Source organism: Carassius auratus, chromosome 41 (assembly GCF_003368295.1).
Source record: "Carassius auratus strain Wakin chromosome 41, ASM336829v1, whole genome shotgun sequence".
Lineage (NCBI taxonomy): Eukaryota > Metazoa > Chordata > Actinopteri > Cypriniformes > Cyprinidae > Carassius > Carassius auratus.
In genome coordinates this window covers 236,105-255,259 of record NC_039283.1, presented here as the reverse complement: position 1 = coordinate 255,259, position 19,155 = coordinate 236,105, and the positions used below count along the sequence as shown (strand labels likewise).

Sequence of the window (19,155 nt, the reverse complement as noted above, 5' to 3'; positions counted from 1 at the left end):
TCAGTGTCTCATCAATGGATGCTCTGCAGTGAATGGGTGCCGTCAGAATGAGAGTCCAAACAGCTGATAAAAACATCACAGTAATTCAGAAATGTTTTAAAGATGGATTTGTTTTAACTTCAAACTGTTGAATATATGAGTCTATAATGCATAACAACACTTCCTCCAGTGAATCAATCATCTGGTCTGAATCAGGAGAGAAATCTGCACAGATTTACCTGATGAAACCGCTCTAACAGGCTGGATTTTCATGTAGGTTTTCACTGGAGGAAGTGTTATTATGGATTATGGACTCATTAAATTAGTTATAAACGTCTTAATGCTGGATTTGTTTCAGCTTTTGTCTTTCTTCAGATGTTAACTGATGGACTGGAGTGCTGTGGATGTTTTTTTAGCTGTTTGGACTCTCATTCTGACGGCACCCATTCACTGCAGAGCATCCACTGATGAGACACTGATGCAATGCTACATTTCTCCAAATCTGTTGCCATCAAGCCTGAGAGTGAGTGCATTTTCAGCAAATGTTCATTTTATGGTGAGCTATTCCAATTTGAAGTCCTATCTTCCCGAATGTGTTTGCTATGGCAGAGAACGACGTGTCATGAAAAGATCCCGATCCTGATGTGTACCCGCCGAAGCGATGACCTGCTGCTTGTGTGAACACTAGTCACTCCTCTTACTCAGTGCTGTCTGTTGGGTTTGAAGGAGTCCATGGCAGCTTTTTCCACTGTACTTTATATTTTGTCTTTTCTGTTTATAAATACATGTTGTTATGATTGTTTACAACACAAATTGATGGCATTTTTATTTATTGTTTTTTAGTTCTTTCTTTCTATGTGAGAATTAAGGATGGGGGTTGCATGTTGTACTGAACTGAAATATCTTTCTGTAAAGGGTGAATCTGATGCCAGTGTTTCGGGCGACTATTAGCGCTCTGTATTTCTACACTCACATGAACCTGCTGGTCAAAGAATTGGCATCGCTGTTAAAATAGGCTACAGATTACGTGTGGTCACAGAATCAGAAATGAGATAATCCATAAAGGTCTTTAAAATGACTAAACATACAGAACACTAATAGACTCGCCTGGAGTCTAATATAATAACTGCTCAATTTAAATATACTAATTATGAAACGGTTAATACTGAGAGTTGTTTGGCAGTGCATATTGCTCGACTTTTGTGATTTTTCCCAATTAATATAAAGCTTGGCTGTAGTAATTGAGACCTATTTAATAGTTTGGGGTTAGAATCTGTGTTTATATGGCACTTTACTAGAGTTCAGCACAAACCACAGCTTGTTTTACTCTCTATGAGTATGTACGTAACTAGTACTGCAGTTCTTGAACGGTTTAAGCTTCACTGCACGTTTAGGATGCCAGTATTCAGCATCCGTAGCGAATCGTTTGAAGTGAATCTGCTTCACATTGTGTTGTGTGCGAAGCCACAGGCCGTCCGTATATGACCGAGAGACTCCAAGTGTTACATAGCATACATTCCTTGATATATAAGCTATGCGTTTAAACTCATATTTCAGGCATGACGTGGTCTGATGAAGACGCTAGAATGACTTGAATTTGTTTTGGAGACTCTTGATGAGAAGTGCAAAGGTGCCAAAGCCTCTCAGCTAGTCTGTAAACACAGTAAGACAAGTGAAAGCATTTCCTCTTCCTCCTCTTAGTTTTCTCTCCTGGCTTCTGATTGGCCACAGAATGGTACAGATGTTGGAAAATTCATGTAGCAAAAGGAAAACTCAGTTATGGTACACTGGTGCCAATCAACTCTAATAAACAAAATGGATAAAAATATTCACATTGTGTGTACTTTTATTGATTGCTGCCTATGAATCGTATTATTACCAAACATGGGGTATTTTATTAAACATACAAAATAGAAACTGTGAGTATTCAACCTCTTTCATAAGATATCAGAGATTCACTTTATTTTGAGGGTCCCTTTAACACTTTCTAGTTCAAGTTCAAGTTTGTTTATTTCTAGAGCACATTTACTTCCATTGTTTTTAGCCAACCAAAGTGCTGTACAATAATCACAACAAAATACATAATGACCCAACTACGTCACTATCAACAATCAACTAAGGAAAATGGGGCAGCTGTGGCCAAATGGTTAGAGAGCCGGACTAGTTACCCGAAGGTCGCTGGAGTCTCGGTGCTGGCAGGAGTTGTAGGTGGGATGGAGTTAATGAACAGCACTCTCTTCCACCCTTAATACCCAAGGCTGAAGTGCCCTTGAGCGAGGCACTGAACCCCCAGTTGCTCCCCAGGCGCTGGATCTATAGCTGCCCACTCCAACTCCTTTGTGGACCGCTGCCTGACACCCACTGCGGAGTGAGACCTGTGTGTAGGAAACAATTGCCCATCCCACATCTCCTCCCGAGGGCTACCTGGTTGATCCTGCCAGTAACATATGCTTGTCTCAAAGATTAAGCCATGCAGGTCTAAGTACACATGGCCGGTACAGTGAAGCTGCTAATGGCTCATTAAATCAGTTATGGTCCCTTTGATCATACATGTATACATGCAAATGAGTCCCGACCCTCCCTCATGGGTGGTGACGTGTGCATTTATCAGATCCAAAACCCATCCAGGGTCTGGGTTTTTCCAGGGTCTGAGTTACTCTAGATAACCTTGGGCTGATTGCGCACTCCCCGCAGCGGCGGCGACTCTTTTGAATGTCTGCCCAATCAACTTTTGATGGTACTTTAGGCATCTACCATGGTGACCACTGGTAATGGGGAATCAGGGTTTGATTCCAGAGAGGGAGCCTGAGAAACGGCTACCACATCCAAGGAAGGCAGCAGGCGCGCAAATTACCCATTTCCGACTCAGAGAGGTAGTGACGAAATATAACAATCCAGGTCTCTTTCGAGGCCCTTTAATTGGATTGAGCATATCCTAAACCCATGGGCAAGGACCCACTGGAGGGCAAATCTGGTGCCAGGAGCGATGGTAATTCCAGCTCCAATTGCGTATGAAGGTTAAAAAACTTGTAGTTGAATCTCAGGAGTGGGCTGGTCGTAAGCCGCGAGACGAGCCACCACCTATCCTGGACCCTGCCTCCCTGTGCCCCCCGGATGCCCTTAACTGGGTGTCCAGTCACTTCAAAGCCCGGAGCGTTTAATAAAAAAAAATAGGGTGTTCAAAGCAGGCTGCTTGTCGCAGCTGAATACTGCAGCTAGGAATAATGGAATAGGACTCTGGTTAACTTTTGTGGGTTTCTGGAACCCAGGGCCATGATTAAGAGGGACGGCGGGGGCATTCGTATTGCCATTCGTATAGATGTGAAATTCGTGGACCGGCGCAAGACGGATGAAAGCGAAAGCATTTGCCAAGAATATTTTCATTAATCAAAAACGAAAGTCGGAGGTTCGAAGACCATCAGATACCATCGTAGTTTCGACCGTAAATGATGCTGATCCGGCCTTATTCCCATGACTTACTGGGCAACGTGCCGGTCTTTGGGTTCAACACGGGAAACCTCACCCGGCCACTGAAAGGATTGACAGATTGATAGCTCTTTTCTCGATTCTGTGGGTGGTGGTGCATGGCCATTGTTAGTTGGTGGAGCGATTTGTCTGGTTCATTCTGATAACTAATGAGACTCTGGCTTGTTAAATAGTTACGCGGCCCCGTGCTGTCGGCATTCAACTTCTTAGAGGGACAAGTGGCATTTAGCCACGCAAGATGGAGCAATAACTGGTCTGTGATGCCCTTAGATGTCCGTGGGCAGCACACGTGCCACAATGGGCAGATAATCTTGTGTCTGAACCCCGATCATGATCGGGACTGGGGATTGAAACTATTTCCCATCAAAAAGGAATTCCCAGTAAGAGCGGGTCATAAGCTTGTGGGCCCAGGTGGAGCGCCGAGAAGATGATCAAACTTGACTATTGGAAGTAAAAGTTGTAACAAGGTTTCTTTAGGTGAACCTGCAGAAGGATCATTAAGGTTGGCCCGGCAAAGGCGAATGCCGTCTGCAAAAGGGTTCGGAGGCCGGGGGTGCACGAGAGTTGGAACCGAAGGGTGCGTCCGGGGTCAAGACCCCCTTTTAATTCCCATACCCGTGTCTGTGGATAAAGGCCTCTAAACCTCTAACAAAAACCTCTTATGCCCCCTCCGTCCTCCTAAGTGCAGACCGCCCTTGGTGTCACACCTCGTCTGCGCGAGGACCAGAGGTCCTCCTCTCCACGACTGCTAGTGGGTCTGAACTGAACTGATTTAATGAGCCATTCACAGCTTCACTGTACCGGCCATGTGTACTTAGACCTGCATGGCTTAATCTTTGAGACAAGCATATGTTACTGGCAGGATCAACCAGGTAGCCCTCCACACGAATGGGTTCTGTGACCACACGTAATCTGAAGCCTATTTTAACAGCGATGCCAATTCTTTGACCAGCAGGTTCATGTGAGTGTAGAATCAACTTTTGATGGTACTTAAGGCATCTACCATGGTGACCACTGGTAATGGGGAATCAGGGTTTGATTCCAGAGAGGGAGCCTGAGAAACGGCTACCCAGCCAAGGAAGGCAGCAGGCGCGCAAATTACCCATTTCCGACTCAGAGAGGTAGTGACGAAATATAACAATCCAGGTCTCTTTCGAGGCCCTTTAATTGGATTGAGCATATCCTAAACCCATGGGCAAGGACCCACTGGAGGGCAAATCTGGTGCCAGGAGCGATGGTAATTCCAGCTCCAATTGCGTATGAAGGTTAAAAAACTTGTAGTTGAATCTCAGGAGTGGGCTGGTCGTCAGCCGCGAGACGAGCCACCACCTATCCTGGACCCTGCCTCCCTGCGCCCCCCGGATGCCCTTAACTGGGTGTCCAGTCACTTCAAAGCCCGGAGCGTTTAATAAAAAAAAATAGGGTGTTCAAAGCAGGCTGCTTGTCGCAGCTGAATACTGCAGCTAGGAATAATGGAATAGGACTCTGGTTAACTTTTGTGGGTTTCTGGAACCCAGGGCCATGATTAAGAGGGACGGCGGGGGCATTCGTATTGCCATTCGTATAGATGTGAAATTCGTGGACCGGCGCAAGACGGATGAAAGCGAAAGCATTTGCCAAGAATATTTTCTTTAATCAAAAACGAAAGTCGGAGGTTCAAAGACCATCAGATACCATCGTAGTTTCGACCGTAAATGATGCTGATCCGGCCTTATTCCCATGACTTACTGGGCAACGTGCCGGTCTTTGGGTTCAACACGGGAAACCTCACCCGGCCACTGAAAGGATTGACAGATTGATAGCTCTTTTCTCGATTCTGTGGGTGGTGGTGCATGGCCATTGTTAGTTGGTGGAGCGATTTGTCTGGTTCATTCTGATAACTAATGAGACTCCGGCTTGTTAAATAGTTACACGGCCCCGTGCAGTCGGCATTCAACTTCTTAGAGGGACAAGTGGCATTTAGCCACGCGAGATGGAGCAATAACTGGTCTGTGATGCCCTTAGATGTCCGGGGCAGCACACGTGCCACAATGGGCAGATCATCTTGTGTCTGAACCCCGATCATGATCGGGACTGGGGATTGAAACTATTTCCCATCAAAAAGGACTTCCCAGTAAGCGCGGGTCATAAGCTTGTGGGCCCTGGTGGAGCGCCGAGAAGATGATCAAACTTGACTATTGGAAGTAAAAGTCCTAACAAGGTTTCCTTAGGTGAACCTGCAGAAGGATCATTAAGGTTGGCCCAGCAAAGGCAAATGCCGTCTGCGAAGGAGTTCGGAGGCCGAAGGGTGCACGAGAGTTGGAACCGAAGGGTGCGTCCGGGGTCAAGACCCCCTTTTAATTCCCATACCCGTGTCTGCGGATAAAGGCTTCTAAACCTCTAACAAAAACCTCTAAGTCCGTCCGTCCTCCGTCCTCCTAAGTGCAGACCGCCCTGGGTGTCACACCTCGTCTGCGCGAGGACCAGAGGTCCTCCTCTCCACAACTGCTAGTGGGTCTGAACTGAACTGATTTAATAAGCCATTCACAGTTTCACTGTACCGGCCATGTGCACTTAGACCTGCATGGCTTAATCTTTGAGACAAGCATATGTTACTGGCAGGATCAACCAGGTAGCCCTCGGGAGGGGGTGTGGGATGGACAACCACAGCGCACTTGTTTCCTACACATGGGTTTTCCCCACCTGCTCCGGAGCCTTGGGGAGGGTGGATGTATTTCGACTCCCCAGGCCACGGCAAGGGTGCGTGGGCCAGGCAGCATTCCACAAACCCCTGTATGTATCAGTTTCCATCCCAGTCGGGGGAACGTCTGCATGGATATGGATGCCAATACTACTTGCAATGTCTTTGACAATGATAACTTATATATATATAATTTAATAGTTATATTTATTCATTTTTACATTTAAACATCAGAAGTCTAAACGAACATCATTCTGATTTCGTTTCTCTTCTATCTAACTTAAGTTATCATTTCGATGTGATTGGGTGTAGTGAAACCTGGATCAATGAATTTTCAAATGCCAAACTACTAAACCTTGATGGATACAATCTACACATTACGAACAGACCAAATAGAAAAGGTGGAGGGGTAAATATCTGTGATTTTTGTTTAGAGGATGCTCATTGTGAGCCTTTATTCATTGAGATCAACAATTATGACAAAACATTTATCGTTGGTGTAATCTATCATCCACCAGACTCTGCTCTTGATACCTTTTATTGTAAACTGGAAGATCTATTACATAAGCTGAATAATAAAAAAATAAAAGAATGTATACTTATGTATTACACTACAACATTGAAATTTCTAAGATGGGGAAAAACCTGACTTCATGAACACATTGCATTCCTCCTCTTTTTTCCCCACCATTGACAGATAAGTTGCATTTTGTTCTCATTTGTACAGTGTATAGGAAAACGTATGATTTAATTAAATTTTGAATTAGATTGAGTTTTTTAGTTATCACTTCAGTTTGTTTTAATTTGTCTTTTTTAAGATTTTTTTTTTTTAAATGTTAACATAGTTCTTATTCATTCTTTTTTAAGGTTAGTTTTAGTACTTCAAGTTAAACTAGAAACAAGATGTGAAATGTTTCCTTAGCAAGAATATTATTTGTCATGGTAAACCTACAAAAACGAAACTATGAATATTCAGCCTCTTCCTCATGAGAAACCACTTTTATGAAGTTGCAATTCTGTAATAATCTTTACAGAATTAATATATTTTTTAACACTTTTATTTGTTTAAGGTTTAGTACTACAAGACAAACTAGACCGATATGCAAAAAAAATAAATAAATAAATAAATAAAAAAAATTAGAAAATAGCTGAAATAAATGTTTATGTATTTATTCATTCATTTAACATTTATTTAAAGTGCTGTTTTATGGTTTTAGTGAGCAGGTCATACAAATGCATACTTAAAATATATATATTTTTTTTTTTGTCATGTGGCTCTGTTGCAGTAATAGAGCTGTTGATAGGTCAAAGTATTTGCACACATTTTGTAAAGAACGTTATTGTTACTTTAAAACTACCTAAAACTATGTGTACGATGTCATTTTCAGGGATGACAGTTAGATATAAAGATGTTAGCTTACAGTTGCAAGCAGTGCTTATGTTTGCGTTAGATGTTAATGTAATGTCCTTCTTGGAGTCTAAATATCATGTGTGTCGCTGTGATGTCCTGGTTTTCATCCTGCTCCGCTTTAGCTTGTTAGCTCATTTCCTGACTGATAACCAGAACTATTAGCACTGTCTAATCTTGTTATTCTGTCCTCAGCAGACCACAGACACTCAGACCAGAGTCTTCCCAAAATGCCACAGTGAACACAAACACATGCATTTCAGCTCAGATCATCAAGTTCACTTCCAGACAAACGGTTCTCATCTCATGTGAAGTGAATATGTTTTTATGCATTCTGCAGGTCTGCTTAAATAGCTTAGTTTCTGATAATAGCAGTGAAGACCAGGCTCCAGGTTCACTGAGAGGTCAATACTGCAGAAGAGCACAAAGAATTCACTATGGAAATGCTATCAAAATCATTTACAACATTATGCAAAAAGTTTTTAGAATCAGTCAGAAACCATGAAATCGCTATGAAAGCTGTTTTCAAAATGAAGTCCCTTTATTGCATTTTAAAAAGAGCAAACAAATGAAATCAGGTTGATTTAAAACATTAAATGCATAATAAATTCCAATGCACATACATTAGTGGAAAATTATATTAGTTTGAAACCCTGACAAGTAAATTAAACACACTTATTCAAATAATGACAATCAGGCTCAAGTATGACAAAATAGCTGCTTATTTAGCGCCACTTTGAGTCGGCTAAATATTTGAACATCTGGACAGTACAGTCAAACCCTTATTTCAGTTAGAACGTTTACTTTTTTCTCTCTCTCTCTCTCTTCGGTTTCACTGTATCTTTAGATTATTCTTACAGTTCAAGTAAATCAGTCTTTTAACTTCAGCTCACTGCTCAAATAGTGCCTCGAGAGCCGTCTGTTTCTACATTTATGTCTTCACACCCTGTTTATGATCTATCGCTTTCTGTCCAAGTTAGGACAATATGTCAAATACTATCGCATCAGACATTGAATGGCAATGAAGAGCCATGCGTAGAATATGAAAACAATACAAAACACATGTCCCTGTTGAACACCTAGAGGTCATGGGGTCGTTCAATGTCCTCATGTAAACAGAAGGCAATATTGAATGAGTTTTGCATTACGATCAGGTCAGGACTGGTCAGAATGCTTTGTCATCACGTGTCCTTCTCTTTAATGGCAGGGGTCAAAGGGGTATTTGGTGACCCCGCCGTGCAGCTCCACCTCTGACTCCGCCCAGGCGATGATGTCACCGGTCATGTGACCTCCACATGATGCCAGGCTGTAGATGTCGTGCGGCGTGAGAACGTGAGACCACATCTGAACGTCTGAGATCTCACCAACGAACGCCTGCGTGGCGTCGAAGCGCCCCCCCAGTGTGTCCTGGAGATTGGGGAATATTAGATCAGCAGCTCAAAACAGATGAGTTCAGGATTTTAGTTTGTACCTAGTTTGTAAGGCAACCACTTCAACTCTGAATACAACTTTAATGACATTACTTTAATGAAAAATAAGTATTCTTTAGCATAGTTGTAAAATATAAAGGAGTCATTATGGAAATAATACACTTAAATCTAAACTGCATGAAATGTTTTCAGATGATTGCAAGTTATTTACAACTATATATCATAGTTTACATTTATATTCGATGCAATTAGCTGAACCTAAGAGTGTTTTTGACCCACTTAAGTACATATTTATGCACGTGATTTAACAATGACTTCTGTTGTCTTTGAAATGTGGTTAAAGTGTTACTGCTGAATGCACCGCTGAAAGTATTTATGATACACTAAAATATAGTTTAATGGCATTTCTTACCTGTACGGTCAAACTTGTATGTCATGTATTTAAATTGTTTATTTTTTTTTAATGAAAACATAATTTGACATTATAACAAAGAGCACATTTTAAGAAGTGTACTCGTGAACGTGTCTCTCTTTAAGTGCACTTAAGTGGCATTTCATTAATAAATGTATCCCTGGAGCACAAAAGCAGTCTTAAGACTCTGGGGTATATTTGTAGCAATAGCCAAAAATACAATGTGTGGGTCAAAATTATCGATTTATCTTTTATGCCAAAAATCATTAGGATATTAAGTAAAGATAATGTTCCATGAAGATATTTTGTTAATTTCCTACCATTAATATAACAAAACTTAATTTTTGATTAGTAATATACATTGCTAAGAACTTCATATGGACAACTTTAAAGATGATTTTCTCAATATTTCAATTATTATTATTTTTTGCTCCCTCAGATTCAAGATTTTCAAATAGTTGTATTTCAGACAAATATTGTTCTGTCCTAACAAACCATACATCAATGGAAAGCTTATTTATCTAGTTTGAGGTGAATCTCAGTTTTGAAAAATCTCAGTTTTGGTTTTGTGGTCCAGGGTCACATATAATCTACAGCTGTGTTAGTGTGGATGATTGCCAGTTGTTCATGTTTATTGATTAATGGCACAAGTAAAGTGAGGAATCTGAGCAGGATCTGAGTTTGTTGACTGTATGCTGTGTCTGTATGTCACCTGTTCCTGTCCCAGTATGAAGACTCCTCCAGGTTTGATGGGATGCCAGGGCGAGAGGTTTTCCCCTGAGCCTCTCTTCACTCCATCCTGGTAGGCCTCCCACAGTCCGTCTCGCGCCGACCATGTCACACACACGTGGTGCCATTTACCATCACTCACCGAGAGCGCCAAAGACACTGCCTGTCCACACACACACACACACACACACACACATCAGATAAGGTCAGATCTGCTCTGTCTTCTCTCTTATTTCACCATCTGTCCTTCATTTGTCGGTCAAAAGAAATCCTTAAGGAATGTGAACTCGTGGGCTCATTTATGGAATGTTTATTATTTAATCTTCTTAAGATCCAAACGGGATCAAATAGAATCCTCTAAAATTCAAATAAGTCCCTGCTGGATGAATTGAAACTGAATCCTACTGGATTTTCGAATTCTTGTTGATACCTAGACATTTATTAAATGTTAAACATTGTTTAACAAAGACGTCTAACTAGACAGTTAAAGGGAATCACTTTTTTCTTTTAAAACACAAAATATTTTAAATTATATTTATAATAATATTTCGATCATCATCCTAGTCTTATTGGAAACCGTTGTACATCCCAAAGTCTGGGTTCAGAAATGATTTATTTATTTATTTATTTATTTTAATTAGCATGGAGTCATTAAATTGTTCAAACGTGAAAGTAATGACATTTACAATGTTATAAACGGTCTCTATTTTTAAATAAATGCTGTTCTTTTGAACTTTCTATTCATCTGTGATTCCCGAAAAATAAAATGTTTTTTCCACAAAAATATTGTGCAGCACAACTGTTTTCAACACTGATAATAATCAGAAATGTTTCTTGAGCAGTAAATCTTCATATCAGAGTGATTTCTGAAGATCATGTGACACTGAAGACTGGAGGAATGATGCTGAAAATACAGCGGAGCATCACAGAAATACATTACAGTTTAACAGAGATTCACATAGAAAACAGCTGTTTTACATTAGAATAATATTTCACAATTTTACTCTATTTTTGATCAAATAAATGCAGCTTTGCTAGGCACAAGATGCATTAAAAAATTAAAAAATCTTAACAACCCCAAACCTTTAAACTGTAGTTGGATTGCAAAAAGAAAATTCTCAGTAAGGCCCTGTAAAATATTTTAACTAACACTTTAGAATAGTAGTGGAGAAGACGTGCTCAACTCCCAAGTCGTTTAATAGGTGCGAGTAATAAAGTTAACCAGAGATAAACACTTTAGACACTTTAGAATAGGTCACACTTATTAGTTGCTTATTAGCATGTAAATTACTAGAATATTAGCCATTTATTAGAGCTAATTAAGAACATATTAATGCCTTATTCTACATCCCTAATCTTACCCTATACCTAAGCCTAACAACTACCTTACCAACTATTAATACGCAGCAAATGAAGAATTTACTGAGAGAAATGTAGTTAATAGTTAACATGTGTTACCTATTCTAAAGTGTTACCAATATTTTTTTTATATATATATCTCTTTCACTCACTGTGTCATCGACCAGCAGCTCCATGGGGTTGTTTCCCCACTCGATGAGCACCAGCTCATTGGCCTGTCCGGGCACAGAGTAAGAGAAGGGCGTCCCGAGCCCCGGGTCGATGCCAGCCTTCATCCACAGACACAGCGTGAAGGAGAAGATCTCGTGCAGCAGCGTGTGCTTCACACGGCCGTACATGTAGTTGGTCCTCATGGGGAAGCCGATCTGGAAAGCTTCCGTGGGTCTGCTGATCCTTCTAGAACCTGTGGAGATGATAATCAGCAGAACCGTGTGATCTATCAGCTGCAGAAACATCACCTATGTTAAGAACTAGTTTGACTAGCTTCAGCTATTCTAGAAGTAATCAGTTTTACTTTTCAGACTAGACCAATCTATCGATTTTCCAAGTTTAAAAAGTCATGACCAGTTTTAAAGAAAAAAATTATATGATTTATTTTTTCAGACAGGTCTGGTCTAAACCAAACTTGACGAAGGAGATTCAAATTTGTCAGGATATGGAACAACGTTTTTAACTGAGAATTGAGTGTTTACTCTTATCGATTTTCATTACTGACACACTGTTTTCCAATTTAATAATGTAAAGGGTTCTATCTAGAGAATCTAAGGTCCGAATATGGGGTCTATCCAGAGCATCTAAGGTCCGAATCTGGGGTCTATCTAGAGCATCTAAGGTCCGAATCTGGGGTCTATCTAGAGCATCTAAGGTCCGAATCTGGGATCTATCTAGAGCATCTAAGGTCTGAATCTGGGGTCTATCTAGAGCATCTAAGGTCCGAATCTGGGATCTATCTAGAGCATCTAAGGTCTGAATCTGGGATCTAGAGCATCTAAGGTCCGAATCTGGGTTCTATCTAGAGCATCTAAGGTCCGAATATGGGGTCTATCTAGAGCATCTAAGGTCCGAATCTGGGATCTATCTAGAGCATCTAAGGTCCGAATCTGGGATCTATCTAGAGCATCTAAGGTCCGAATCTGGGATCTAGAGCATCTAAGGTCCGAATCTGGGTTCTATCTAGAGCATCTAAGGTCCGAATCTGGGATCTATCTAGAGCATCTAAGGTCTGAATCTGGGATCTAGAGCATCTAAGGTCCGAATCTGGGTTCTATCTAGAGCATCTAAGGTCCGAATATGGGGTCTATCTAGAGCATCTAAGGTCCGAATCTGGGGTCTATCTAGAGCATCTAAGGTCCGAATCTGGGATCTATCTAGAGCATCTAAGGTCCGAATCTGGGATCTAGAGCATCTAAGGTCTGAATCTGGGGTCTATCTAGAGCATCTAAGGTCCGAATCTGGGATCTATCTAGAGCATCTAAGGTCTGAATCTGGGATCTAGAGCATCTAAGGTCCGAATCTGGGTTCTATCTAGAGCATCTAAGGTCCGAATATGGGGTCTATCTAGAGCATCTAAGGTCCGAATCTGGGGTCTATCTAGAGCATCTAAGGTCCGAATCTGGGATCTATCTAGAGCATCTAAGGTCCGAATCTGGGGTCTATCTAGAGCATCTAAGGTCCGAATCTGGGATCTATCTAGAGCATCTAAGGTCTGAATCTGGGGTCTATCTAGAGCATCTAAGGTCCGAATCTGGGATCTATCTAGAGCATCTAAGGTCTGAATCTGGGATCTAGAGCATCTAAGGTCCGAATCTGGGTTCTATCTAGAGCATCTAAGGTCCGAATATGGGGTCTATCTAGAGCATCTAAGGTCCGAATCTGGGATCTATCTAGAGCATCTAAGGTCCGAATCTGGGATCTATCTAGAGCATCTAAGGTCCGAATCTGGGATCTATCTAGAGCATCTAAGGTCTGAATCTGGGATCTATCTAGAGCATCTAAGGTCTGAATCTGGGATCTAGAGCATCTAAGGTCCGAATCTGGGTTCTATCTAGAGCATCTAAGGTCCGAATATGGGGTCTATCTAGAGCATCTAAGGTCCGAATCTGGGATCTATCTAGAGCATCTAAGGTCCCAATCTGGGGTGCATCTAAGGTCCGAATCTGGGGTCTATCTAGAGCATCTAAGGTCCGAATCTGGGGTCTATCTAGAGCATCTAAGGTCCGAATCTGGGGTCTGTCTAGAGCATCTAAGGTCCGAATCTGGGGTCTGTCTAGAGCATCTAAGGTCCGAATCTGGGGTCTATCTAGAGCATCTAAGGTCCGAATCTGGGGTCTATCTAGAGCATCTAAGGTCCGAATCTGGGGTCTGTCTAGAGCATCTAAGGTCCGAATCTGGGGTCTGTCTAGAGCATCTAAGGTCCGAATCTGGGGTCTGTCTAGAGCATCTAAGGTCCGAATCTGGGGTCTGTCTAGAGCATCTAAGGTCCGAATCTGGGGTCTATCTAGAGCATCTAAGGTCTGAATCTGGCCTGAGTGGTCCATCTGAAGTGCAGGGTTCATCTGGTCAATTGTCTCACCCGTGTCAGTGAGCCTGTGCTGCAGCTGACTGAGGACCGCATCCAGTTTACTGTGTGCTCCTCCCTGTGCTTCTCCGAGACCCTGCAGGTCATACGACAGCCTCTCAGAGCCATGCTCGGACGCCTCGTTGTCCTGGTGGCTGTTGTTGTCATGTGGATCATGTGAATCACTGTGGTCGTCATGGTTGTCATGCTCTCTGTCATCCTCCTCCTCCTCGTGGTCGGGGTGATGGTGCTGCATCTGTTGCTCCAGAGCACTGATCTTCCTCTGCAGGAGGTCCTTCAGAGAGCTGGAGTGGCCGCTGGAGGTGTTTCTTGTCTGCAAACACAGTCACAGTGCTCTGAGAAAAGGCCTGCACACTGCTGCATTACTTGCTGCTGAACACACATTATAATATTGAATAAACTGACATCCAGGATCCTAATAAAACACACTCCTACACCAATGTTTAATGTGTCAAACAGTGTCCCATCAGCTTCATCTCACTTCAGTTGACAGGTTCAAAAATGGTCAAGCCTCTGTATTTGTATCTGTTGTTTAATAAAACTAACTTTCCTGAGGTAGTAACAATAAAATGATGTACTTTGGAGGGATTTAGGTTATTTTAGGTTTTATTTTAGATTATTAATCTTTGCCTCTGTTGGTTGTTGCGGGTCATTTTTCACATAGAACAGTAAAAGTGTAGCTTTTGTAATGAAGCAGTATAAGTAGAAACAATTGAATTTTGTAATTATTTTGGTTTTATTTGATTCTTATTTATATCTAATTCAGATCTTATTTGCATGCACATTTCTCACATTTACCTTAATTTCTATAAGCATATATGCAAACTTTGGGAACTTCAAAATCGATACACTTCTATGAGTTGAAATGTAGAGCAAATGTATTTTATTTGGAAAAAATAAAAAATCACCACTCCTTCCTAAACCACTCAGTGCCCAATCATTTGATAATCCCTTGTATTATTAATAATTGATATATATTAATTATATGAATTAGAGTTATTAAAGTTAACAAAAAATATATGTAAACTCAAATAAATTGTAAATAATAATAAAGCAGGTCTGTCAGTCAATTAAAATTTTTTCATTAATTACCTGATGTTTCAATTAATGAATCTAATTAATCACAAGTTAAATTTGGCTGTGAAAATACCCACAATAAAGATATTTTATCTTTGTCTCCCGTAGTGTTTGCATCTTATCTTGCTCAGCTTGTTAGTCTTCTGGATATATATATATATAGTCCGAATGTCTCTTTAGTTCTTTGTGAGTTGTTGAATGTAGTTTGAATATGCTTGTGAGTCATCTTCGCTTATTTCTTGGTTATTGCCAGAAGGCGAGGTCCTGTTGGGATAGGGGCGTGTTTGTTATGGTGCTTTAAAATATCAACATCGTTTGGCAAAAATCTCTTAGTGCACCTTTAAATTCTGTTAAACTCAGATGCTCTAGGACTTTTACTCAAGTATGGTTTTCAGGTACTCTTGACACCTCTGTAATAAACACATTATTTTTTCATAACTAATTCATTACGTTAACGTGTTAAACTGGCAGCCCTGATATAAACGTGTACCTGCAGGTTGTCCAGCCGCTGCTTGAGGCTCTGCAGCATCTTGTTCATCTGCTCCGGTGTGGACGAGGATGAAGGAATCTCCCCCATCACATGCTTCTCGCTCAGAGCAGCTTCCCCAGCGTGATGCCCTCCGACCCCGTCTCCATAGTGTCCCAGCTCCAGCCCGAGGTGTCCGGTGTCGGGTGCCGAGGGGTAGGTGTGGTGGGTGTGATGGGCCAGGTGTGGGGATGTGTGGCTCGAGCCCTCGCACAGGTTCAGTTTGGCGGAGAGCTCTCGGATGGTCTCCCTCTGGTCCAGGATGGTTTCCTTCTGCTGCACCAAACTCTCCCGCAGGTGCAGGATCGTCGCTTTGGCCTCCTCGGACATTCCCCACCAGCCGCTGCTGCTCCCGCCGGGACCGCCCTGGTGTCCGGATCCGGGGCCGCTGGGGCCGCCTGCTGTGGGGAAACACCCGGGATCGGCATCAGCAGGAATAGGACTGCAGATGAAGCGAGGATGAGGGGTGTAGTCTGAACCCGGCATTCCTGTCCCAGCACACACAGAAAGACATATGGCACAGAAGAAGAAGAAAAGCCACTCGCTCTTTCTTGAGCTTGCTGGATGCATTTCTGTGGGATGAATGCAGCCAAACTTATCAAATATTTAGAGCTTCTAGATCTGTATCTTCAGCTGAATTATCGCAGGCCTGCTTTTTTACACTTGTATCTGTCCTCGTCTTCAATTGCTGCTTCCTGTGTCTTTCTCAGCCTCCTTCTCCACGTGTATGTACATGTAATCCGTCTGATGGTCCTGCTCTTGCCTCTTCAGAACCTGGAGAAAGAAAGAAAGAAAAGTCTTGTCATGATACGTTTTCAGAAGACTGGAACATCTTTTAATTTAAACTATGACTTTTAAATGATTCAATTGCTCATTTGACTCACTTAATGTGGAATTAATTATATCTTTATATGTTATGTGGTATTAAACTGTATTAATAGTCTTTTTAAAGTAAAGGAGGAAAGGAAAGGTTAAAGTTACTGCTGAATGCACTGACAAGCATTTATGATCAACTAAAACCCTGGACCACAAAACCAGTCATAAGAGTAGTGTTTTTAAACTTTATATTATAATAATTAATACACTGCATAAATCATCTTTCCATTGATGTATGGTTTGTTAGGAAGACAATATTTGTCTGAGATGCAACTATTTGAAAATTTGGAATCTGGGGGTACAATAAAATAAAAAAATATGGAGAAAATCATCTTTAAAGTTGTTCAAATGAAGTTCTTGGCAATGCATATTACTAATCGTAGATTATTTTTGATATGCACGGTAAGAAATGTACAAAATATCTTCATTGAACATGATCTTAATATCCTAATGATTTTTGGCATAAAATAAAAATCTATAATTTTGACCCATACCATGTATTGTTGGCTATTGCTACAAATATACCCCAGAGACTTAAGACTGCTTTTGTGCTCCAGGGTCACAAATATACCTTAATGTCATTTCTATTGAAATTGTATTTTAAGTAATTACACATTTCTATTGACGAAGTTGCAATTTACTACATTTAACATCACGGTTAACCATTAGACTAATCTGTAGAACCTGTAATTGAACACCAAGAACTCCTTCAAAGGAGGTTTCAAGAAGGTCGCTCCATTTAAGAGTTCAGGATTATCAGTTTAAGTTCCTTAACGCTTCTGAATTAACACGGGACAAACATTTCTGTGTGTACGTCAGAGTCTGTTCTAATGAGGATAAATCAAGAAGAGTCATCATCAAGGGTCTGCAGAGGATTAGCGTGTGTTTAAGAGAGAGAGAGAGAGTTATGTCCCATTATCCAAAGAGACTTACACATGAGGATGGTGTTCAGAAAGTGTAATACCAAGATACATTAAAATATATTTACAATCTGTGAGACAGCCAACCTTTGATGAAACCAGAAAAAAGTACCACTGACCTCAATATAAAACAAAATGTATAATAAAAGCACATACACTTTCACACTTTCTGGTTCTTTTAAAAAGCATCTGATACACAAACACAGCTAGAATATCTCACTTGTGTGTGGTGAAGCACATGATCAAATCTGGACTGTGTGGGGAGATCACAAGCTTAGAAAGCGTGACAGATGGACGTGTTTGAGAAGTCACTTTATCTTCCTGTCGAAATCCACACGATTAGCCTGACTGTCGGGATCGAATGAAGCCAGCTCTTTAAGTCAGACACATACAATGCAGTTTAATGCACCTCCTGCCGAATCCATGAGAGAGTATTAACAACTATATTTAGTCTAGTAAAGAAGTTTCTGCAGCTTTAAATGTATTACTGAATTATACACTACAGTTAAAATTACAACTAGCATGTGTTTTTGTATGTTAGTCAACATAAACAAATAAGTGTGCGTTAAAGCACAACACAAGATTATTAACACTTGTACTTGAAAGTAAAACCATTCATTTGTCATTACTATGATGTGCACATTTTTAAATTTTACTTAAGTGTCTCTCTTTAAGTACACAAGTTTCATTTCATTTTCATTCATTTAATATTATCTATGTTAAACATGCATAACAAGTGCACATTCAGTATACAGTTAAGTGCACGTTTCTAGTGTTTTATCATTGTTAAACACAACGTATATCACAACACTGTGGTAACCCAACCACTGACAACAAAAGAGATATAACACAAAATCCTAGCATTTTTTTTTTTATTGCAGTTATGACTATCATGGTCAATGCTTATTTTGTGCCAATAATGCAAATGTTTTAATCATTACCGCCTCAATCATTACCTAAACTAAAACACTATTCATAAAGAAAACCTCTGAAGAGTTCTGACACCTGTTGATCAAATTAATAATAATATACTCTCTGAAAATAAGCAGCTAAACGATCAGTCTAAAGTTCTCAGCAATCCGTAGACAGTCTTCATGAAATATAATCATACGGAGTATAGCATAAAGAAATCTCGATGTGTAATATATAGAGAGAACTGGAGCATCAGATCATCTCCATCTCTTCACCTGTGCTACAGATCACAACATCCCACAACTCAAACACATCTGTCGACAGCAGAGACTCACAGTCACAGTGCAGACGGGGTTTGTCCTGTTGTTCTGTGTTCAGGCGGTCTGTATCTGTGGACTCCTGCAGCTTTGTCCTGTTCTGCTTGTCTAAACCAGGTTTGTGAGGGACTTAATCCGGCCGCGTGTGTGTAACACGCTCCCCTCCTCCTCTTCTGCTCAGCAGCAGTTAAATGTGCTCATTAACCCCATCTCTAGTACATTTCATTAGAGTTCCTCTGTCGTGTTTAAATGACGTGATGAAATGTTTGTGATGTTCTAGAAAGACCTTTAGGTTTGACATTTGTTATAATCCAAGCAGACAATATTAAAAGCGGGCTCCAAAACCACTAGTGAAAATGCTTCTTTACAGCAGTTTAACAACAACAATATATTATTAGCATGAGATTTTGAGTAACAGTTTACTTCCTAATCTAATAACCTGCCATTGCTGACTCTGTGATAGGAA

At 40.9% G+C, this 19,155-nt stretch overlaps 1 protein-coding gene across 1 annotated transcript; it reads right to left on the bottom strand.

Moving 5' to 3' along the window:
• Positions 1 to 8,257: 8,257 nt before the first annotated feature.
• Positions 8,258 to 18,858, bottom strand: LOC113059469 (neuronal pentraxin-1-like). Its single transcript, XM_026228000.1, has 6 exons — positions 18,708 to 18,858; positions 15,629 to 16,438; positions 14,056 to 14,374; positions 11,636 to 11,886; positions 10,108 to 10,287; positions 8,258 to 8,960 (listed from the first exon to the last, which is right to left on the bottom strand). Exons 2-6 carry the CDS (start codon positions 16,232 to 16,234, stop codon positions 8,751 to 8,753), a joined length of 1,566 nt encoding a protein of 521 aa, XP_026083785.1. The 5' UTR covers positions 16,235 to 16,438; positions 18,708 to 18,858; the 3' UTR covers positions 8,258 to 8,750.
• Positions 18,859 to 19,155: the final 297 nt, after the last annotated feature.

Bases quoted from the DNA above. Each gene is read 5' to 3' on its own strand.
- LOC113059469 (XM_026228000.1), bottom strand. From the start codon at position 16,234: ATGCATCCAGCAAGCTCAAGAAAGAGCGAGTGGCTTTTCTTCTTCTTC. The intron at 11,887-14,055 runs GTGAGACAATTG...TCATCTCCACAG, and splicing joins GCACAGGCTCACTGACACGG to GTTCTAGAAGGATCAGCAGA. The intron at 10,288-11,635 runs GTGAGTGAAAGA...GTGTGTGGACAG, and splicing joins AGCTGCTGGTCGATGACACA to GCAGTGTCTTTGGCGCTCTC.